The sequence below is a fragment of the Amblyomma maculatum genome, chromosome 2 (genome assembly GCF_055883805.1).
Source record: "Amblyomma maculatum isolate TAMU_Amacu chromosome 2, ASM5588380v1, whole genome shotgun sequence".
NCBI lineage: Eukaryota > Metazoa > Arthropoda > Arachnida > Ixodida > Ixodidae > Amblyomma > Amblyomma maculatum.
In genome coordinates this window covers 142,435,374-142,460,142 of record NC_139345.1, presented here as the reverse complement: position 1 = coordinate 142,460,142, position 24,769 = coordinate 142,435,374, and the positions used below count along the sequence as shown (strand labels likewise).

Genomic DNA, 24,769 nt, shown 5'->3' with positions numbered 1-24,769 from the left:
CACCCTGATTGGCTGGGTGCACCGGCCAACCAGGGCAAGGCACCGGAAAGCACCAGCTAGTGGTGAATGTCGTTCTGGTTTACATTGAAAGTGCTGCGAGACCAAAAACGAATTCGCTGGAATTCGTCTCTCAGAATTCCAGGCAATTAGCAGTGACGCGGCAGTTACGATGAATCTAAGTGAGCATCAAATCTAACAGCACTCATTTGTCTTGAATCTTAACCTAGATGACACCAAGCCTCCAGTTAAACATCAGGTTCATTTCTTCTTATTGTTTTCTTCTAATTTCACTCCTCTCCCGATTACATCGACCAATCAGTCTAACTGCAGAATACAGAATTTATTTACACTATATACAAATTGCAGCACAACTTCACTTCAGTCAGGGTGCGGCCTCTCGTCACGGCACTCAAATAGAGTCTCCCGTTTTGCCGCGTCGCTCGGACGCTTCAAAGTTGTTCTCTCCCTCGAATTTCTCCTCGCCAGGTTCCTGGGGAATCCTCACTTCCCCCGTCGTTTCGCCACGGCTGTGGCTGGTGAAGACGCCTTCCGCCCCCATTACAAATGTTGACCGCCAGCGCCAGTCGAATTCTCAGAAGCTGACTCGCTGGCTCGGCGGGGATGGTTGCAGGCAGATCGGATGTCTTCGGGAGCGACGCTCTTCTTCTGCTAGTCGTCCGTGCGGCGCCAGCTTGCAGGCCGCCTCACAAGTCGGGACAGTACAGAGGGAGGAGGCGTCTGGCACGGCCGCTCCGTTGGCCTACAAACACACACAAATGCCAGCGAAAATACACACACATATGGCAGTCTTTTCAAGAGTTATCTCTGCCCGCGACCAGGGTGCTTCAAACGCGCACTTAACACCTCCTGAGGACATCCTCAAGTGGTATAACATCTGCGTCTCAAACAGGATGTCCTGAGGACATTTTAGGTGCATCACAGCCAAATGATGTTCTCAGTAGGTGCGTTACTTGATAGCATGCGTGAGGATAAGAATTCCTCAAATGTCCTACAAATGTCCTCTCGCAAGAAATTGTTGTGGCACTGCACTGAAACCAAGCCCACTTTATCCATTACATACAGCTCTGATTGTATGAAACTGCAAGTTTAAATAAAAGCTTTTTGTGTGCAGAAGTGATATAATAAGAAAAGGATTTTGAGCCAATACATTATGCCTCTTCAGGATATATCTTAAAGCTATCTATGTATTGCATGTTTTGGTTGGATTTGGACTTTGATTTGTGGCCCACCCAGAGGGGATGTACATTGGATGAGAAACTACAATCCGTGAGCCCTGGCAAAGGTGGTGGCCAATGACCAAAGCATGACTGGCTCAGCATGACTTTTGCAAAAGTAATTTTTGTCGTAATGTGGCACAAAAAGACTGTTTTCACATTTTATTTTATTGCTGCTCGCAAAAACCAAGCAAATAATAAGGCAAAATTTTCATTAATTCGTCATCTAATGCCCTGAAAATTGACTAAGAAGCTCTTCCAAGGCAACCTTGAAGTTTTTCTGAGTATGTACTCGGGGAAAGGCGACAAGATCAGTAAGACCAGGTGAAGACTTGTTGAGGATCAGTACAGGACATCCTCATGTTGGTGCAATGTCCATAGAAATATGTTCTCATTACATCTTGAGGATGTATTAGCGCATATGGACGTAGACAGTCCTCTTGTCTAAATGACTCTTGCCAAGGGTCCCATCTTCCAGACTTCTCTCTACCATTTATACAGGAGGAGATATATAATCATCAGACATTAATAACCACAGCTTTGTTGACTATGATGGTTGCAAATCTTAGCTGCTTCTAATTGATGAACAGCTTCTTGCCAACTGTTTCGTTTTGCTTTGGTTTGGGATAATTCGAAAACCCGCTGAGGTCTAAACGTTTGTGCAGTTGTGGTAGGCTTTGGATGAAGGTTCTACTGTACTTCATGTCTGATGTATATGTCTTATTCCTTGTCTCCATCTTTTGGTTTGTAAGCACATGAAGTTTCAGCCAAATCATCTTGCAGTGCAGATGTGCTATCTACATTAATAGATACACTAATTGATGTATTATTAGCAATACATTGAATGGTTAGTTTGAATAAATATTAACCAGTTTCAGTGCAGTGCCAAGAAATCGTGAATAAGAAATAAATGCAAGCATACCTAAGTCACATGGTTTCCTTAATTGTGTCTCAGTCTATGCGTTTTCTCTCTTCTGCAGATGCCCTGATGAACTTGGCGAATCGCCTCGAGAGCTCCTTCAATATCGAGTCAGTGGTGAATCCGATAGGAGTCAAAATATCAGAAGCCATCATGGACTTCCAGGAGAACAGGGCAACCATTTTGCAAACTGTGAGCAGATATTAAGGCTTCTTCATTTGCGTGTGTCATCTTCGTGCTCTCCCCCACAGTGACATCATACGTAGGCATCTCAGAGCCCATAAGTTCTCACCTGGTACCGTACCCCAGTGTTTGAAGGGGATTCTACTTTGTGCTTGTCAGAGCGCCGAGGAAGCAGAAAATGCACCCCTTATGTCATGGTGCTATAACGCTTTAATGAACCTAATATGGGTCCCTGGATCAGCAACTGTTCTAGCCACCTGGCGAGATATCTGTGTAGAGTTTATTGATTTCATGTAGGCCGGTGTGCATGCATAAGACTTCACCTTTGTCAGTTTATGTTTTATGGTGGTGCTCAAATTCCTAAACCCTGTAGTTCTAGTACATGGGCCATCTTTTCCACTCTTGGCAGCTTCTGAGTGTCTGGTTACATGCATAGTTTTGCGATGGCCCTAGTCTTGCGTCACAAAATTAGCAACTAGTTGTCGATCTCGTGTTCGTGCTGAGGCGAGGAACAGACAAATCAACATCCACAACTGGCCGCTTAATTAAAAACATTTATTCCTAAATGTGGCTGCCTGGAACGGGGTAGACGGTCCGCTCACCATCACAGGAGTGTCGGCGTTGTCTCATGGCTACGGGCACTCGCTCAGGTGCTGGGAGGCGGGTTGTTGTGCCAGGCCAAAGCCGCCTAGAAATTCAGCCGGACGCCAAACTTCTTCGGCGAACGCCTCCTTCACAAACTTTGGATACTTCTCTGCAAAGCACCAATGCACTGGAGGCGAGCCGTACCAAAGGGACAGAAGCGACGTGTTTTAACATGCGCTGAACGTCCAGACAGCACGGCGTGCCGTGGCCCTGACGGTGAACCCCTTCTCGCCCCGCGGCATATTTGAAGCGAGAGCGCAGCAAGCTCTCCCATTGGCCCTGCGAAAGTGCTGCCATCGGATTGGACCATTTTGAGCGTCAACGGTTCTCGGCAACGGAGTCTCAAGTGCTTCCGTTCGAGACTCCGAGTGTGAGTTCGTCACGAGCGTCCATCGGGAGCAGTTCGCCCCCTGACAGTGCGGACGCGGCGGAATCTCCCCGGCCGTCGCTGCGCGAGAACAGTCGCGTATGGCTATGTTAGCTTTCGGCCCCAGAGCCGATCTTGTTGTGTAAATACATGTAAATAGTGTATAAAGCCTTTTCTTCATCTCACCAACGCCGACTCGGATTCATCGCTACCGCCCAGGGAGCTGACAGCCCTCGTTCACGAAACGGGTGACGAGCGCTGTGTTACCAACTCCTTGGCACAACCCTGTTGACGGTGGGCTACTGTGTGATAACCCCACCGGCACAACATTGGTGGCAGCGGTGGGATCCTTGGCACAACCCTGTTGACGGTGGGCTACTGTGTGATAACCCCACCGGCACAACATTGGTGGCAGTTGCAGGATCCACTGGCACAACCCTGTTGACGGTGGGCTACTGTGTGATAACCCCACCGGCACAACATTGGATGGCAGCTGCGGGATCGACCGGCGTCAGGCACCTCGGCGCGGTGAGTACCTGAAGTTTCCCTCAAACGCCAGACTTCTCTAACACACAGGGTAGCTTAGAAAAAGGCTGAGCGTAGCATTGTGTTAACCTTGCGTGTTTCAAGCCTACAGGAAGTGTTTTGAAAACCAGGGGATGCTAAGAAGGGAATCAGTGTGAGAAAGGCTTGCGCATCTCTTGCTAGGAGCGAGATAGCGAACGTATAGTACACTATTCTAAAAACGCAACCAACAAGAGGCCGGTGTGAAAGATGGAGAGTTACAAGGTCAAAGAACTTCTCCAAATTTGTGATGAGTTGGGCATCGATTTGGGCTCAGCGAAAAGAAAAAAGGATATTCTTGAGATCATGCAGGCAGAAGAAGTGACGGTTGAGGAAGCCGCAGAGGCCTTTGATGATATTCAAGAAAGAAAAGGGGAGGAGGAAGCCAAAAGGCTAGAACGCGAAAAGCGGTTTTCCCGCTTAAAGAAGCTTATGCAGCTCGAGCTTTCGGCACACCGAAAAAGTGTTGAAAGGCGTAAAGCTTCAATTGCCATTCAAGGTAACAGTTCGAAGTCGCGGGAGAGTCTGCAACCGTTCCTCATCGCCGAGGATATGGCAGAGTACTTGGAAGATTTCGAGCGTGTCTGCAAAAGTAAGCGCTTCGAGCGAGATACTTGGGCACAAACATTGGTAGCTATTCTCTCCGCTGAGGCGTCGGAAGAAATCAAGCGCGTGATAGACGTTGACTTGAAAAGCTACGATTACCTGAAAGAGTCTTTACTGAAAAGACATCGGCTGTCACCAATAGAACTTAGGGACAGGTATCAGCGTGAAAAAAACTGTACCAAAACGTACTTCGATTTGGCGTATCAGTTGAAAGCCGATATAACCGAATGGCTAGACAGTCAGGAAGTCTCGGAGCAAATTGTGCTTGCACCTGAGAATGAGACACAACTTGGGGAAGCGGCCGAGCAAAGCGACCGCAGCAGCGAGCTGATCGAGTCTCGAACAGAAGTTTCTAGGGTTACCTTGGTCGAGCCACTGGCAGCTGAGACGGTTGGAGCCGACTCCATCGGCGAGAAATCCGCAGTGACACCGTCCTGCACGCCGCCCCATGTAGCTGTAAGCAATCCACAAAACGAGAGTGGGGAATTGGCAGTAATTCAACCGCCTGACAACTCAGAAGCAGCAGTTGTACAGCGTGGCGGAGATGTAGTCAGGCTAGGAGACGACAAATTGGCAATTTCCGAAGACAGAGTTGACGTAGATCATGACACACAGAAAAACGAAGTTGCGCTCATGGAAACTGCGCAGCTCACAAGTGTTGAACAGCTAAGGCAGGCCCATGACGCGGACGCTGTCGAGAACCACACCTGTGAAGTCGACAGCGAGCGACTAGACAGGAGCCATGAATCTTCCTGTCCTGACGCGCTCAATTGTATTGGCGAAAACAACCTTGGTGCGAACGTGGACCTCACGCGATCCGAAACGCCGCAGCTGTCGGACGAACGTGATCGTGCGCCGGTTAGCGCTGAGCGATGCGGCACACCGGCGGATCAGTGTAACTTGAGAGGCGAGCCCGCAGAGGATATGCCTAGCTCGGGGGCTGGCGTGAGCGAGCCTTGTCCTTGTTCGGACGCGACTGGCAGTGAGTCATGCGCTGCTGGCCGCGATGCAGGCGCGGCGCCGCACTCCGACGATGTCGGCGCCATACTAGCTCCGGTTACCGGCAGCTTGAAAGAGCTGGCACAAAAAGAAGGAAAGCAAACATTCAAGTGCAGCCGCCGAAAAGAGCGGAAAGGCAGGTGCATGAAAGAATGTTCTCATCGAAAGGTGAGAAAACGCAAACGATCGCGAAAGGAAAAGAAGCGGCGATCCCATCGGCGCAAATGCACCCGTGCTGAGAAAATGCGCGATTGGTGCGCCAAGCGTAAGGAACGAGACAGATCGTTCCGCAAAGCGAGCAACTTGTGCACGTCTGTTCTTTCACGCATAAAGTGGAAAGAAAGGTCTCGTAGAGAAATGGACAGCCGAGGCTGTAGCGGAGGGAGGAGAGCCAAACCGCCCGAATACTGCTACGCATTCTGCCGCTTGAAGAGAGCAGCACAATGTGAACTCGGATGCTTTGAGTCATGCATTCAAAACATAGCTACCTGCGACGAGCGTTTCGTCGCTAACGGTAATGCTCTAGACAGACTGGGAAAAATTAAAGGACCTCCTTGCTTCCTCAGTTGTGGTTTACGGCCCAAGTGATTTCAAGGAGACTCTTTTCCATTATTGATAATTTTCCTTGCTACTTAATGTATCTTTAATATGCAAAATTGTTGTTTGAACCTTGTGTACTGCATCCTATACACTTGTCTCTTGTTGTAATGGGAGCAAAAAGGGGACAACAATTTAGCTAATTGAATTTGAAATTTTGCCTCTGTCTGGTGTTTGACGGGTGACCGAGGGTACTTGCTTGTGTTGGTGTTGCCTGTTGTCGGTCGGTTTTGCAAGCCGCAGAAAAGTCTACCGTTACCAGTGGCGAGTGGCAAGGGCATCGGAGCGACCCGAGCGAAGTTGATCGGCGTGCCCCGGCAACAAGGCTGTCGGCAGAGATCCTGACCTGGCGAGTGGAACCCGAGGCACGTGAGGCTACCTGGCGCCCGGACACTGTACGTGAGCTTGGAGGAACCTGGCGAACGAGCGCGCCCGGCATCCGAGCCACATGCGAGCAGCTCGTCTTCCCGGCGCATTGTCTGATGGCGGGGGTGCTGTTGTGCCAGGCCAAAGCCGCCTAGAAATTCAGCCGGACGCCAAACTTCTTCGGCGAACGCCTCCTTCACAAACTTTGGATACTTCTCTGCAAAGCACCAATGCACTGGAGGCGAGCCGTACCAAAGGGACAGAAGCGACGTGTTTTAACATGCGCTGAACGTCCAGACAGCACGGCGCGCCGTGGCCCTGACGGTGAACCCCTTCTCGCCCCGCGGCATATTTGAAGCGAGAGCGCAGCAAGCTCTCCCATTGGCCCTGCGAAAGTGCTGCCATCGGATTGGACCATTTTGAGCGTCAACGGTTCTCGGCAACGGAGTCTCAAGTGCTTCCGTTCGAGACTCCGAGTGTGAGTTCGTCACGAGCGTCCATCGGGAGCAGTTCGCCCCCTGACAGTGCGGACGCGGCGGAATCTCCCCGGCCGTCGCTGCGCGAGAACAGTCGCGTATGGCTATGTTAGCTTTCGGCCCCAGAGCCGATCTTGTTGTGTAAATACATGTAAATAGTGTATAAAGCCTTTTCTTCATCTCACCAACGCCGACTCGGATTCATCGCTACCGCCCAGGGAGCTGACAGCCCTCGTTCACGAAACGGGTGACGAGCGCTGCGTTACCAACTCCTTGGCACAACCCTGTTGACGGTGGGCTACTGTGTGATAACCCCACCGGCACAACAGGGTGCAGGCCGGAGAGGTGAAGTCGTTCTCATTGTGGAAGTTAGCGCGGATTCTGTACGTTGGGGCCCAAGGGAGATCCAAGGCTCTTGGTCGCAGCAGGCAGATGATGTCTGACGGTTGCCGGGGCAAAGCTAAATCATCCTTCAACGGCTGCTACGGGCCACTTCGCTAGCCTTCCGCTGTCTTTTTGGTTGAGACCAAAACCTTTTTTGGGGTCCACCGATCACTGCCTAAAGTCCTCTCTTTCCCGCAGTTTTGTTGGGAAGCCCAATGCAGCACGAAACTGCGGCCAATCATTTGGGCTCTAACCTCCTCGCCCAGCCGCAATATTGGGTCAAACCTGTGGTCCACATGGGGTTCCTGCCTCAAGGCCGCTGGTCCAATTGTGGGCAGTCACACAGAGTTTCCCAACCTTGCTGTTGACCCATCGTGGGTTACGCCTTTAGGCTCTTGCACCGCGTAACAATCAGGGAAGATGAGAATTTCTTGGAGTTGTCATCTGTGGCGAAATTCCCAAAACTAGCTAGCCATGCATCAGTATGCCGTTTGCCATTGCTGTTCACGCCATATCACAGCTGCGACAAGGTGCCCTTCTACGAGCGCGACCATTCGTCTGTAGTTGGAATCTTTTCTTCACGCCGGTCCAATTTACTTTCGCAAAGTTTAGGAACGTGCGTGCATCATACGTGCATGCATGCATGAGGTACAATACGCCAAACGTCTGGCGTGTACGCCAGTTTCATGGCCGGCCAAATAAAGGGGCTCATTTATTTTACCTGTTTTGGATCTAAACTCATGTATAGCCCGAGTGAGTTCAGTTAATTGAGTTGTAGTTCAAGGGAGCTTTGGTGATTCCAAAGCAACTTCAGTGCCGGTGAATCTGGGCCTTGAAAAAGGTTGGCAAGGTGAGCTAGCTGGGGCGCAGCCATTCTTGAATTTGAAGCAGTATGAAGGCCACATAAGGTGAAGGTGGCACCGTGTCAGTTTGTTTCTTCTTTCTGTTCTTTGAAATTTTGCTCTTTAAAATTTCTGAACCTGACTGTGTATTCATCTTTTCTGCTGTAGCTATGGCAGCCTCGGTGCATGCTATAGTGAGTTCTGTTGTTATGCTTGTAGACACGCGTCCTCCTTCATTTCTTTCTTTCTGGCAATGCAGCTGTATGATAAGTGTGGCAAGCTGCGGCTGGCACGGCGTGGGAGTGGCCAGGAGTTGCACTTTGAGACGCTCAAGTTTGGCGGTGCTGGTGGCGGTCAGCAGCCTGCTATGCGACCAACCACCGCGGCCGGGACCAGCATGGACCGGCTGGTGCAAGGTATCAAGAAGCAGATCCGTGCCACACGCTCGATGTGGTCTCAGCTACCTGACCGCCTGTGCCGCCAGCCCTCTGCGCAGTCACCTCCCCCTGAGGAAGACTGCTGGGACGGTCTGACCCGTGCAAAGTAAGGAGCGACGTGACTGCCTTAGAAAATTTTGCAACAGTGGAATGGGAAATTGACAGAGTTTGATGGAAATTGGCAGAAATTAGTCTGGAGTCTGTCACTGTGGCATCCCTCAGAGCTTTCATGCAGCTTCAAGGTGGCAAACTCCTTACCATGCAACGACCTGCACAGCGTGTATGTACTATCGTTAAAACATCAATTGTGAGCAGGATACCTGTAATGTAAACACAAAACGAGTAAGGGATATTAACTGTTCAAGAAGAAATGCAGGTGATGCATTTATTATCTTCTTGTTTTGATACTCATGTTGTACAGGCAGTTTCTAGTGCATTTGGGTCCAATCGACATTGAACTAGACGGCAGTCGGCTGCAGTTACGTGGTACTTCTCACAAAACTCAATTCAGTCTCTGAATCCCAGCCATGCGTGAGAAGTACCAGTATAATGAATGAAAAATAGTGCTTTTTTCTGTTCTCATTTTACACATTTTCACACATTGTATTATTGAATTGCAATTCCTGCAATAGTGTTCTGTACGCTACAACAGTGCCAAACCAATATGTTTGAGGCTTATCTGGCCACACTGCGTAGTCCTTATTTTTTCAGTGCTTGAGTGTTTTGAGGGTGCTTTGGGATTGAGTATATACAATTAGTCGATCAGTAACAGTCGCAGGTTGGGGCTTACACTAACCAGGACAACAGCCTTTGAACACATGGTTATTGGCTATGCGGCATGTCCTCTAACAGCCATCATGCCAGTTGACCGGTTCTACTGCAACCTGCTGCTTCAGTTGAACTGAGAATCGCAATGCCACTGAGATCTCACCTGCACTTGGTGCTGGTGTATAACACAGCTAATTGAATTTCAGTGCAATTTTTGGTCAGCCGAATTGCCATTCAAAATGCCAGTATATCAAGGGTTATAACATAGGCAAGTACTGTCTAGCCTTTTGGTTTGACATTCACCGAAGACTGGCCCCAAAAGAAGAAAAGCCACATAAAGCCAATTTCGATGGACAGTGTAGCCAGATACAAACCAGCAAACACCCACAGACACACCCTGACAAAATAGTGAGTGCTCAATCAGGCTCACTCGCAAAAGTTTGGTCAACCTGCAGGGCATTCAAACTGCGGGCCGAACCAACCGTTCATTGGGACTCGTGACTCATTTGGATTCGCAACTCATTGTTTGCTCACTCATTTTGACTCAACTCATTTGGACTACTCATCTCACCTCTTAATTCATCCAAACTCAGACTTGCTCACTAGCTGTTTTGGCGCACTCACTCGTTTAGACTTGAGACGCACAGTCTGGAGGCTGGCTGCATTCTTTGTGCATTAAGTGATTTGGTTGATGCGTGAAGAACCAAGCATGATTGCTACGTATCTTCTTATCGAGCAGATAAAGCTGATAAGTTGTCATCAGTGCAAAAAGAAAGCCAGGAAAAGCTTGACTACTGCATTTGCCCACCTTAAATTGTTACAGTGGCAACATTGATTCTGTGCGAAATTCACAAAACATGCCTGGGAGCATGCATAGAAAGGAGTTCCACAGAATTCTCTTTTTCGGTTGCCCAGAGACATGGCCAAGCAGTCAACCTCTCAAGTGTCTAGCCATGGCAATAAAGCTTTCCTCCCTTTGCTGTCGCCAAATAAGAAAAAAAGTGTGCGCCATAGTCATGAAAACGCAGATTATGATCTGACCCCAAGCCTGGACATGTGACTCAGATCAGGTCATGATCTGAATATGAGTACAGGCTCATTCACAGCTCAGATTGCTATCTGAATGTGAGTTTGGACTCACTCATTACTCAAATCATTGTCTAAATATGAGTCTGGAACTGACTCACCACTCAGATCCTGCTCTGAATGCAAGTCTAGACTCACTCATGACTCATATCGGTCCGAATGTGAGCTGGGATGCACTCAAAACTCCGATTATGATCCAAGCATGGTCAAGGCTCACTCACGACTCTGATCGCGATATTAATGTGAGTCTGAATTGACGACTCTCGTCGTGATCTAATGTTGTGGGCCTAAGTGAGCCTGAGTGAGTTGGCTCATGAGTGATTCTGCTGGCCTGTGTCCTCAGAGGCCTCAATGGATACTGTTTGCAATTTTGAATTGGCCTTGTACTCTGAATAAACATGAAAAATTGGCAATCACTCGGCAGCCCGTACGAAGTTCATAGCATGTTCATTATAAAACTGCCACGGTACAAAAGCACTTCATGGAGAATTGCACATTACACAAGCCAGAACACTCCATGAATTGTATACAACCTTGAAACATGTCCTTCCAGTCCCTTTGTTAAAGACAGCAGCATTTACTTACTGCTCATCGAAGATGATTGTAGTTAGTAGAACTGTACTCATTGAACTACAGCATCATTTGTTAGGAATTAAGCCATCCCAACAGAAGAATAACAGGCTCTAAATGTATCTACAGTTGAATCCCGCCACAACGAATACCGCCACAACGAAATTTCCGCGACAACGAATAATTTTTTATTCCCCGCGAGTATCCTATAAGAATTAATGGCCTAAATTTCTCTGCACAACGAACCATTTTTGCAGAGCGTTTCCGCTTCAACAAAATTTTCGCGTTCAAAATCGAAACCGAAACTAGTTTTATTGGCGAGAAGTCCAAGTCAAATCCAAAGCCACATTAAGCATGAAATCACGTGATTGCAGTTCCGCCATTTTGGCTTTGTGTCGTGGTCGCGTTGTTCACTCGCTGCCTTTCTCTTCGACAACGACGAGTTTTCATCCGCAGGACACGATGGCAACGCAAGTGAAAAAACGCAAAACTCTTTCCCTTGAGCAAAAAGCTCAAATAATCGCCCAAGCAGAAAGCGGAAGGAAGAAAGCGGCAATTGCTGAAGACTTCGGAATTCCTGCAAGTTCGCTGTCAACGATTCTAGGCAATAAGGACAGCGTGAGAATGGCACTTGCTTCAGGCACATCCTCGAAGCACAAAAAGGTGACGCGGCCCCTCCATGAAGAGTTGGACAAAGCAGTGCATGCGTGGTTTGTGGAAGCACGAGCCAGCAACGTCCCCCTGTCCGGAAGCATCGTCCAGCAGAAAGCCTTGAACTATGCATGCCTACTTGGCATTGATGATTTTAAAGCCAGCATTGGCTGGCTAAACCGTTTCAAGGCCCGCCATAACATCGTTGGAAAAGTGTTGTGCGGCGAGTCAATGTCAGCAGACGTGGACGGAGCAGCTGCTTGGAAGGCGAGTAACATGGCCGGAATTTTAAGCAACTTCGCGCCTGCAGACATTTACAACGCCGACGAGACCGGGCTATTCTACGAGATGTTGCCGGCTAGGACGCTCGACTTCAAGGGGCAGCGCTGTCACGGCGGCAAACACAGCAAAAAACGCATCACAGTGCTGCTTTGCACAAACATGGATGGCTCGGACAAGCGTCCGCCGTTAGTCATAGGCAAAAGTGCCAAGCCGCGCTGTTTCAAGGGAACTCGTAACCTACCTGTGCAGTACAAGGCGAACAACAAGTCATGGATGACCCGCGCTATTTTCACCGAGTGGATGATGGCATTCGACCGCGACATGAGGCGGCAGGGCCGTAAAGTTTGCTTGCTTTTGGACAATTGTTCAGCGCATCACTCCGACGAAGTCAAGCTCACTAACACGGAGCTGAGGTTTTTCCCTCCCAATTGCACGTCTGTCTTACAGCCTCTCGATCAGGGCGTGATTCTTAGCCTGAAGCGCGCTTACCGCGGGAGGTTAATTCAGCGGCTGCTTTTTAACACTGAAACCGGCCGAGACACGAAGGTGGACTTGTACGTGGCACTGCAGATTATGTCTGCTGCCTGGAGCACACTGGGGCGCTCAGTAATTGTGAACTGTTTCAGGCACGCCGGATTTGCCGAAGGTCGACCTGTACACTCTGCTGGCCTAACACCAGGCGTTACAGACGACGACGAAGAGGCGTCACCGGCTCCGGGGATCGCGGCCGCCTGGAAAACGCTGGGAGAAATAGGAACCGTGCCGCCTAATCTTGAGCTCGACGAATACATCGGCGCTGACGCTTGTGTTGTTGTTCACGAAGATGTGAGTGATGAGCAGATCATAAAAGCTGCCCGGAATGATAAGGACTCTTCCGATGAAGAAGACGACGACGTACAGGAAGCGCCGGCTGCGGCAACCGCCGTACAGGTGATGGACGCTTTTGATGTCATCAGGAATTTCGTTGCTGTCCGAGACGACGATGTTGCAATGGGTTTGCTGACCGAGTGCGAAAATCGCGTGACGGCGTTGCTCGCCGTGAAGCGTAAGCAAACCAAGCTTACAGATTTTTGGCATTAAACGCCTTTGCTGCTGCTTGGGCAATTCTTTCTGCGTTTCACGTCAAATTTTTGCGATAACGAAGTTCCGCGAGAACGAATTTTTTTTCGTGCACCGTGAATTTCGTTATAGCGGGATTCAACTGTAGTACCAGTGGGAATCCAGTTGGCTCCATTTGGCTTGGAATTGCTTCCACTTTCGTTTCAACTCATTTCTATTGCCTTCATTTAAATGGGGCCCTAAACGTCTCCCCCCCCCCCGCCCCCCCTATACCGCGAAGAAGTGACAGTGCAGTGACAGTATTGCAAACTTTAAACTAACCTATTGGAAGTCTTCCAAAGTTTCACTCGCAGCTTGTTTTCACACTTGCCCAGAAACCAGGGAGGAGGCAGAACACATTCTCTGCACATGTAGTGTTGGCATTAATGTTGCTCGGCCATGGGTTCATTCTTTTGATTGTATTATTGTTCCTATTAATGGACTTTTCATGTTACGCAAAGGGCCTTCCACAAAGGCTGGCAGTATTTCTGGAAAAAGATGTGTCACCTTTTCCTGTTTTTCACACTTTCCCATTGTCTCCAAGACTTCTCGCCTTCAGCCAGCATTTATCAACCACCAATGGACTAAGTGAAGGTGGCATCTTGTACCTTGTTGACGCAGTTAAGCAGTAATATTGTCACATTGGGCGCAACTGATGTCGCTGCTTTCCTCCTCAACGACGTTATACTCGTCCATGGAGCTCCCCGCCAACTGCTCACCGACCGTGGCCGTTGCTTTCTGGCTCGTATAGTCGACGAGATCCTACGGCTGTGCAACGTTTGTCATTCTTTCACGACTGCCTACTGTCCACAGACGAACGGGCTTACCGAACGCCTTAACCGGACACTGACTGACATGTTGTCTATGTACGTTTCTGATGACCACCGTGACTGGGACATAACGCTGCCATTTGTGACATTCGCTTACAATTCGTCGCGTCACGACGCTACCTGCTACTCCCCCTTCTATCTTCTATACGGCCGTGAATCTCTGCTTCCTTTTGACAGCCTGCTCCCGTCTGTCACCACTGCCAGCTCATATGCTCATGACGCCATAGCCCGAGCTGATGCTGCCCGCGCCTTTGCTCGCAACCGACTCGCAACCGACTCGCAGCCTCTCAGCATTCCCAGAAACGTCGCTATGATTCTTGTCATCGCAACACCGAGTATTCTTGTGGCTCTCTCGTGCTGCTTTGGACTCCAGCTCGCCACGTTGGCCTCTCAGAAAAACTTTTGCCCCGTTATACAGGACCCTACCGTATATTACGACAAGTGACACTAGTGACATACGAAATTGCGCCCTTGCATCCCGTCCGCCATGCCTCTACACCACGCACCGAGACGGTCCATGTTGCATGCCTAAAGCCGTACTACATGGAACCTGGTTTGGACGCTAGTACGCATCGGGACGGTGCTTTTCAGCCGGCGGGGTAGTGTCACATTGGGCGGTGCATACGCATAAGGAAAGAAGAAGACTCTCGTGAGTTTGAGAGAAGACGACGTTCAACAGCGTCGGCTGGTGCCTGCAGAGAACGTCTGTTTGAAAGCCTTGTCTTCGGTGTCCGCCCTCTGCTACAAGCTGAACTACCCCGTAACAATATAAATAAAGAATTTAGTGCTAAATACAGACCAAGTCTTTCCCACTTATGCATGATTTGTGCATAAGACTACACAATCTTCTTTCATTAATAGATTTAGCTTCCTGTTTCAACCCCGCTGCTTTCATTAATAGATTTAGCTTCCTGTTTCAACCCCGCTGGGGTGGCGCAGTGGTTACGGCGCTCGACTACTGTTCCCAAGGACGCGGGATCGAATCCCGGCCTCGGCGGCAGTTTTTCGATGGAGGCGAAAAGCAAGGCACCCGTGTGCTGTACGATGTCAGTGCACGTTAAAGAACCCCAGGTGGTCGAAATTTCCAGAGTCCTCCACTACGGCATCTCTCATAACCTAAGTCGCTTTGGGACGTTAAACCCTGCAAACCAACCAACCAAACCAACCAGCTTCCTGTTTCGCTTCAGTAGTTTCATAGTACAGTAGTTTCAATCCCACCTTCCTCCCTTCCCTTACTGCGCGGTTCAGGTGTCCACAGAAACAAGTGTGACAGATACTGCGCCTTTCCCTTCCTGTGAACCAATTATTATTATTATTATTATTATTATTATTATTATTATTATTATTATTATTATTATTATTATATACAGTCCATTGTGCCCTTCATCTAGATGGCCCGGTGAACTGTACACTTTGCAACAGACAGTATTTAAAGTCGCACCTTGTAATTCAAAAATTTTACTTGCTGAAGAATGCCCCCCCCCCCCCCCCCCTGATTAGATTAAATACTGATTAGATCTTGTATTCTGGCTTGCATGATAAAGACATAACAGTAATTAGACCATATAGGCCAGTTTCTCACAGACATGCTCAGCTGCTGAGCAGATTCTGACCTTTGTACTTTATTGGCTACCAAGTATATTGTTACCAAATCATTAACTGCAGTCAGTTGTAAGCCTTGACCACTTGGTTGGGCTGTACCTCACGTTGAAGGCCAAGGTGCTCGGATGGCACGTGGGGGCTACACATTTGTTTAGTTCTTAAAACACCTTTGATGAAAGTTAATCTGATTGAATTTGTAACCAAGAAAGGTACTTTGGCATCAACCAAGTTTTGAAAAGGACTTCCATTTCGAATTCTGATTGCTGCAAAGGTATCCATGAGAAGGAATGTTTTTTTTTTTTAATGCTAGGTCTAGGTTGTCTGGGCTCGGAGCAGCTGCCTAATAGCGTCAGCTTAGTCTCTGGTCATTGTGCTGAATGTAGCTCTAAATGAGCAATGATGGTCGTGCAGATTCTAGCATTCAGTTTGCACCATGTGCTAAAGAGGGTCATTAAAGGTGATTACTAAGTTGGTGAACAATTATATTTCACGATCAACACTTGTTTGCTGCCATCATTTGCCGGCTAATGCAGTGCTTTGATTTCTAAGCCAATGGGGGCCTACGATAATCGAAAGTGCTGCCTGAAACTTGTATTTGTGTTTGGTGTCATTGTTATACACTCATATTATGCTGAATTGTCTTGAAAGACCTGCATTTGCTTCATGTGAAATGTGTCCTCAACGCCCCATTCAGGTCCGAGGGGAACCACACCGTAGCAGGTGGCAAATCTCGAGGGCTGCATCAACAACTGCAGCAGCATCCTCAGAACGGCCACAGAGCAAGCGGCCACGAGTACTCGACCAGCAGCAATGTGGTTATCAACCAACTGGTGCTCACTCTCAAGATCATTACCAACAAACTGAACCTGGCATATGGAGGACACGATGTCCAGTGGCAAGACACCGGTCAGTGGCTTGAATTGGTTGCAGAATTTTCCTGCATCATCTGGTGCGGCCTCCACACATCTATACTCCTCTACAGGAGTACAGAAACCTTTTAATTTTTGGGTTCGTGTTTTATCCTCTGTGACGACGTGTAGGACATTACACAGACCAACGCCTGATATTCTCTTACGACCGCTGAATACTAATTTATAATCGAATTTCTTTTCTCACCTGTTTCAGTTTCGGTTTCAAAAGCAGAGCAATGAATGCGATGTCAAAGCCAAGTCTAGAGTCTGTATTCCAAGTTTTGCGTTGTTATCGAAATTGCCGCTACCTCCCCGACCTCGAACCACCTTATTAGTGGAAACGCCGGAACCGGAGGTGGTAGTGACATTCATTTCGGTGTTTCCATCAATCAAATGACTCGAGGTTGGGGAGATAGTGACAGTTCCAATAGTGACGCAAATTTGGAATACGAAACTATGTCACATGAGGGATGAAAAAAATAGCAATATAGTCCCCCCCCTGTTTGAATTCACTGCTACCTGCCTCAAGAACTGGAACCCCAACAAGTGGAAAGTCTGCAATTATATTGTCGTTTTTTTCATGTCGCTTGTGACCTAGACATGATTGTGACGTCACAGCCACCTATCAGCTGCTGAAACCAAAACCAAAGCTGGTGAGAAAAGAAAACACAATTAAAAATTATTTAGCGGGCACACGCAAAAACCACGTGGTGATCCATACACAGGGGAAGCTTGCGCATCATTAGCAAGAAGAAAAATGCTGCCAAAATTGGTGTCTATACTCCTTGATATATGCTCTGTTCGTGAGGATATTTTATTCTGACTCGATTTGAAAGCGGCACGCACATGTTTTGATGTGTAATGTCTGTGCACGTAATGCTGTTGTTGCGGCTTCCAGAGTCGTATTGCTCATGAGTGTGCAGAGGATTTCGTTTGAAACGTATACATGAATTGGCTAAGGAAGCCTGTTTGCCTAATTTGATACTTACTGTACGTGGAGGTGTGCAAGATATTAACCGCTGCTGCGTAGTATGGCTGTTTCACAGCTCATGGCCATCTTAAGAGCTTTGCTCTGACTCGCAGTCCAGAAATTTTATTTATGCCAGCTGCTAGCAACAGTTCGTTGCCATGACAGATGAGGATGGTCCAGTTGCAGCGGATCTTGGATAATTCAGGCTCGCTTAATTTCAAACATTAACTTTATTCGAATTCACTGTTTGGTTCTATTAGAGGGCAACTCAAGCATTCTTTCAGCTGCCTCACATTTTACTGAAACTTCCACGGTACATTCACCACTTTTCTGGCTAGCCGTACTACTTTTCGCAGCGGCTCTGTGTTACGTTACTGCACAAATGATTTTAAAAGTGTTCTGCTTCGTGGCCTTAGTTGGGGAAATTCCTGCAGGCATCCTTGAGTGCATGGCATCACTGCATGCGTGGCAGTCTATATTCGCTCCGGGTTTGCTATGGGACAGAATTTTTAGCTTTTAAGACAAGCGTGACAACGACTGTCACATATAGTCACCAGATTAGCCAATCAATGCCTACACAGCAGGTTTTGTGGACGCATCCATGAGATCGTAGTTTGGTTTCCGTCTCCTGGTTATTGCATTTTGTAGCATGAGATGCATCTCCTAGGGTTTAAAGGGTCTTTTCTGGGGGAAGTGAAGCACAAGCAGCCCTTCATAAAATACGCTGGATCACGACCTTGTGTTCTGCGCATGTGCATAGGTATCCACCGCTGCCACAGAGATGGCACTAGTGGCGCCATCTTGTTTTGCTGGGGCAAGCTGCATCTCTTATGGTTTCTGGGACAAACAAGGAAGCCACAAAGTGGAGCCATAGCAAAAATGGGAAAAAAAAAATGGTATAGCTAAAACTCGCAGCTTGGCGCATCAGGCAGTGTCAGCTAACTTGTATTTGCTGCCGAAAGGTCTGAATCGTCGGAAGGCTTTGAGGGGCACACCGGTTTTCCTTTCTTTGAACAAAACCTAGCTTCAAGCGTACCCTTTTCTCAGCAGTTGTGCTGCCGCATTTAAGGCTGATTCAGACGAGCGACCGTCAGATGCCACTACTATGAGAGGTACACTTACTTACTTGACCATAGGCTGGTCAAGTAAGCAGTGTCAAATGACGTTTCTTGAGCAGTATTTACCAGTGGGATACGAAACTTTTGCCATTAGACGTGACAACCAACCCACTCTTCTCAATGTTTGACTGCCAGAAATGGACTCCCTCACCACAGGCGCGCAGCTCTGGACTCACACAGTCATGGGAGAGTAATAGAGGGAGACAGGCCTTTGTACTCATGCTCTGTAGTTTGTTTGGGATAGGGGTGCAGAGGGAAAGCCGAACACACCGGGGTTGGTGAGCGTACGAGCTCCTTCCCTTTCCAGCTTTCCGGTGTTGCAAATCGCTTTAAAGTGATGTAGCAACTTCGGTTCGTTCAGTGCATGATCTGCATTTTTGGTGCGCCGAGTCCTCTTGCAGGCATCAGAGTGTGTGAACACGTTATGTGCGGCCCGTGAACTGGCGGTCCACCGCATGAATAGGCCTTTAGGAGCATGTCTTTACTCGCCACTTCAGGCCTGTAGCCGTCGATTGGTAGTTGGAGAGCGAGGACGCAATACCTGTCTTGTGGGTCCGATAGGAGTGCCATTTGGTCGCACCAAGGCTTTGAATCCGTCGGCCGAGCTATAACATGAGTCACTTGGGCAGCTGCGCCATGCCAGTGGGCGCTGCGTCATTGCTGTGGGAAAGAACAGGATAGAGACGGCAAATCAGCCATGCTCGTTCCCTGCGTAGATATGGCTAATAGTGTAATGGCAGTGTTGCAGCCCTCCGATGATTCAAACCGTTTGATGGCAAATAACAGTCAGTTCAGGTTGCCTAATGTGCTAAGCCATGAAGTTTAGCTATAACATATAAAAATACACTTGCTTGATATTTAACATAATTATACTAATATATGAAATAATAGTAATATACAAAATGCTCGAAAAGCTCTTGGAAGTTGGTTTAAAAGAACTTGTTCTTAGGTGAGTTGGTTACAGTGCATTCTGAATATTAAAAGCGCGAAAAAAATGCGGGGTAAACACAATGATGACGACGGGGCACTTCGTCCTGTCGTCTTCACTGTGTTTGTCCCGTGCTTTTCACGGCTTTAAATATTATGAAGTTTGTTTGTGATTGAACATCAAGTGTATCAAAAAGGCTTTCCTTAATTTCAAATCCACATGACACATGTTTTCGATTACCGGCTGACTGTATACTGTCACTCTAAGAGTCAGAGCCACCTTTCATTTCCGTGCCCTCTTACCTACCCTACAGCACTATGATTTTGTGGCAACCTGTATGCTTCAGCATTAATAAATATGTTTTAATGACTCTGAGATCTGTTAGTGCAGCGTACTAGTCTTTTTTTTGCACAGAGACAAGAGATGACTGAGGCTTTCATGTTAGCGTCAGATTTTTAGGTTGCATTAAAATTTATTAGTTAAGCAGAGCTGACTTTTGTGCACTTGATGCTCTTAGGACTGAAGCATCAGTTTGACTAGACCGGAGAATTTAACTCAGCTAGTTTCAATAAAAGATAGTCAGCTGCAGCATCCATAACCTTCTGTTAAACTCTGTCCAACCTCCTCGTATGGTGGTCCATTACAGCTGACCTCGACGACATGGGCAGTGGAAGTGGGAGCGGAAGCGGGGACGACGAATATGAACCTGCGCCAACGTCGACAACGCCCGATATTTTCTTCACTGGCTCTCTCCCACCGTCCCGCGCGGCACCCAAGCACCCGGTGACACCGCACACCAGCTCTGCCCAGCGTGCGGTGTGCGAGGCTCCTCTGTTTCTCGCTCTTGCGGCCCTGTTGCTCCTCAAGATGTGCCTCAGTAGCAGCTGCAGCAGAGTCTGACGTTTGTTCCTGATCTTACATCTTCACCTTGACCCAGCAACTGCAGCAGCAGCGCCCGCCTGTTGCCATAATAGTGCCTGAGCAGAAATATAGGATAATAAAAAGAGCCTCGCATGACGACAGCGACAACAGCGGCCATAGCAGCCGCACTGGGAAACGACTCTCGTGTGTTGTTGTGCCTGTGATGATGACGCTGTGTGCTGAGACTTCTTCTGGACACCTGTCACTCATCTCTGTCAACCATCTCGTAGTGGTTATTTGGGGTGGATGTGAAGTACATATTTGTGTACACGTGTCACAAACTGGGATGAGGCAGACTCCAGCTTGAACAGTGGGGAGAGGGAGGTGTGGGGGACACTTGTCAACATTGCGATCAGAAAGACTGTGGTGATGGGAGGGCAGTGTTGAGGAGTCTGGCTTATGAAAGGCATTGCCCCATTTCTTTTTTATTCTGTCTTCTGTATTCTTAGATGTGAGTATGTGCACTGTTTAGCATGCATGCTCAATAAGTCATGGGTGGAATTCGTCACAAATCAAAGAAGTCTCACATTGTAGAAGAGTGCTGCAGGCTTTTTCAAAAGTTTGTGATCATTGCATGTTTTTTTATTCCTTTGGCAAGTCAGCAGTGGAAACGTTACAACACTACTGGCCACAGGACAACCCAGTAGAATGTTCATGTTTCTCCTCATTAACGGCAGAATATCAGAATAGCAGAATAGCGCACAGCTAGAACTCTTTTTTTTTTTGCACGCATGATGTACTAAGTCAAATCATTGCACCATATTGTTTTCATTACAGGTTGTGTGCAGCAGCGCTGTTTCAACTGATTTGTGTACTATTTATGGTAAGCTTCAAACCACACAGCAGGCTGTCCACATCAGTGCATGAATGAATTTGTGAGCTTGGAGTGGCGTCCTAGCTAGCCATAGTAATAGGCATTTACAACCAGGAGTTCATTTCCTCCATGTATCATAAATAGTCTTGTGCTCATCAGGTTTGCTAGGCTCTATATGTTTTTACTCTTAGCTCAGCATTTGAACAGATTACTCGTTCCTTCTTTTTTTTTTTTTACTGTCAAAGTTCTGCTGATACTTCTTTACTAGATTTAAACGCAATATGACAACAACATAACAGGCTTTTCTTAATCATTTAGGGGCATTTCTTTATGGTATTGTAACATACAAAGGAGGATATGTCTCATATACTTCTTACGAGTTGCAGTTTTGCTTTTCGTAGGGTGAGGCAGGAACGTTTGCAAAACTTATACGTTAGCATTTCTAACACATCTTGAATGCGTGTGATGTTCTACAACGAGATTTACTTTTAAACGCGCCTAAATTGTAGTTTGCGTCATTATAAGTGTGCTCTAATTGCAACGGCATTGTATGATTATGTTTTGCTCCAACGTCTGTTTGTGCCTGCCTTGTCGTTATACTTCAACAAAACATTTGAGTGGCTGTAAAAATTTAGTACAGCATTGAGTAGAGCAGTGAATTTTTATGACATTTTATTGTCCAATTTTTGCACGTTAGCAGCATTTCTCCAAAAGAATCTAGGGCATTGCTGAACCTGCAGAATTTATCACATTTGTGTGTTCTGAATGCACTGAATGGAATTTTTGCAAACGTCATTAGTGGTTAATAGTTAGGTAATTTATGCTTTTTATCATTATCTTTGCATGTCAACAGTTTGCATTATGGGAGGGTTGCTTGACTATTTCCATTAGCTTCACATGTTGGGGTCCAGGATGGCTGTGAAGGAGATGTGAACTTCACTTGCGAGTACGTTTTTGCATCTAATTTCTGAAAGCTGCAAACAAATTATGTTTGCCATATTAATTCAGTAGCTGTGTTCTTGAGGCCTATACTTAGCCATGATTTCAGTAAACTATTACTTCTTTTAAGCATCACAAACCACACTTAGTACGCTACATGAATTGGGAATATGTGCAGGTTCTATCTTGCTAGTCTTGCCCCTTTGGCTCCATACATCGTCTATCAGGTGATAAACCATTTCGCAAGTACCAGCTTTGAAGCTCATAAAGTCCGCTTTCGAGAAAAGACAAACAGGCTAGAAAAGTCAGCATGCTCAAGCAGCGGAAATGTAACACTGCAAGGCAATATGGCTGCAACCTTGTACATAATAGTGCATTTTGATTAGCACAAATTTTTCCTCCCTGCACTCAACTTAACAGAAACGAGAAGATAAGAAACTTTTCAAGCTTGGCGACTGGTTGCCTTCAGCTGGCTCTTCTACACCAAAATAAGGGTGCTGGCACCTAACACATGCACATTTCATAAGGGGGATATTTATATATTGTCTTAATCACAGCTCTTTTACTTGTAGTACATAAGAAGGCCAGCAGCATTCTAATGCGTTACTGGACAACAGTGCACACGAAATGTGTTTGTGACAAAAAATGTATACCTGTAAAAAAAAATAAAGCTGGCAATTGATTACTGATGACATCCACCCAGGCATAGCAAAACAGTTATAAAGGAAAGCCATAAAGCTTTCTCAATTTTCGCATTTCAAATATTTGCTCTGGTCAGGATATGCAGCTCTGGTGCTAGAACCCGTGATGTTGTTTCATGGTAAAAAGTATTTGCCTCATCTCCTGAATTGCCTAAAACCTGAATTATTTCCGCTGTTTTCGACTGACAAAACTGCCTTTTTTTTATTATAACTTACATGCATGAATTGTATGCTGTAAAGGTCACAATTTTTTTACTTTTTTGATGCTTTATTGTGAGGAGGAGAGGGGGGGGGAGATTAATAACAAATTTTAAATAAGACTTCATTTTTTATTATAATATCACAGTGCTATTCGTTATTTCTGCACTAAACACCAGCTTGTGCTAACAGATTAATGTAACTCATATCAACCTGTATTCTGATTGAGTCGCCATTCATTCGCAATGCTTGCAAGTGTCTCTATAACATTTTATTTTCCAAACAGGTGTGCAGGATCTGACATATTGGGCACATTACCTCTATCTTTCATTTAGTCTCTTTTCTGGGAGCATTCCTTATGAAGCGCTTCCACATCTGCAATTATTTATTGCTGCGCATCTTGTTATTATTTCTGTTCTTGTTTGCTTTCATAGTCACATTCCTGAAGCTGTAGTGAAGCAGTAATGACGTTTTTTGTTATGTGTTCTCTTGAAATGTTGGCTGTCACTTTGCTTTTCTTCTAATCCTAACACACTAAAACTTGGAACAGCTTTTGTTGCTTGTTTGTGGTCATCGTTACACCTTTAAATGAAGTGACGTGATCTCCGCTGTCACTTAACTTTTTCAAATCCTTAAAATTGTTTTGGCTGCTGCTGAATAAATTTAGGCGGCACTAATTGTAGTGTGTATTTCAGTTATCTACGCAGCAAAGCACTTTGCACTCTTTCACTACTGTTTCACAAGAAATTTTCACATTAAATAGCAAAGGCAGCTTTCTTTGCTTCTGTCATGTTTGCCATTTAAATTGACCATTTAGGCAGTATATACGTGTTCGATGTGCTATTTATTAGGTCTCGAAACATCTACTGCAGTAGTGTACCTTCCTTGTTTTTTAATATATACATATATAAATAGGTTTAGTAAAAACTACAAGTTAGCATGTTTTTATTGTTGTAGCTGCAATGCTTAAGCTTCTGTAAATGTTTGCTTATTTTTTTTTTCTTTCTAATGTGTGCGTGGATGTTTAAGTGACTGTTTTGTAGTGTATGTATTTATGAAAGTTCAGCGTGTCCTTTTCCTGGAAGAACCAGAGGCAAGAGTCCAAGAAAGATAAGGAAAACTAAGAGAGAATAGATTTTTGTATGACAGAAGAAAATGTTTTAAGCGTTGCAAGAAAAACGAGCGTGTGTGAGCTGACCAGACTGACAATGGTTGTGATTATACTGACTCTAACTACTATATACGTCGTTGGCACTGTTAATGTGTTCATTTTTTTTTTAATCTTATATCACACTGCACTGAGTTACGTGCTGACCGAGCAGGAGATATCATCCCGTTTAATTTTTATTGAAGTGCCAAATATGCACAGCAGAATAAATTGCCCTCTGCTGCAAGTTACATTGACAAACACTGACCTTTGTTGTGCGTGTGAGTGTGCTCCAACTTCTTTGTACGTATGTGTAAATATTTATGTTCAAAATGAATGAAATCTATTGCTTTTCGAACTTCTGTTGGTCTGGTTCATTACTTGCTGTCATATTAACTCTTTCCCTACCGCGTCCATTGAGCATCGTTAGCCCGCTAACAATAATTTCGCGCTCCAATTTTGAACCCTTCCGCATCACTCACGAACACGCTATAATATCTAGTGTGTAGTCGGATAACCGATGTTCGGATTTTGATGCTGTTTACATTTTTGCATAAAAGAAACAAGAAAAATAAGGTTGGGATGGAGCGTATTTGGCAAGCACTCACAGATTAT

At 46.5% G+C, this 24,769-nt stretch overlaps 1 protein-coding gene across 1 annotated transcript in view; it reads left to right on the top strand.

Annotated features, from left to right (window-relative positions):
* LOC146200090 (glypican-6-like) overlaps positions 1-24,512 on the top strand; it is a 148,001-nt gene extending 123,489 nt beyond the window's left edge. The window contains exons 5-8 of the mRNA XM_084595349.1: positions 2,216-2,346; positions 8,443-8,726; positions 16,202-16,413; positions 20,081-24,512. Coding sequence (XP_084451475.1) covers positions 2,216-2,346; positions 8,443-8,726; positions 16,202-16,413; positions 20,081-20,334 — 881 coding nt within the window. The 3' untranslated portion in view covers positions 20,335-24,512. The remainder of the gene's footprint in view (positions 1-2,215; positions 2,347-8,442; positions 8,727-16,201; positions 16,414-20,080) is intronic.
* The last annotated feature ends 257 nt before the right edge of the window (positions 24,513-24,769 follow it).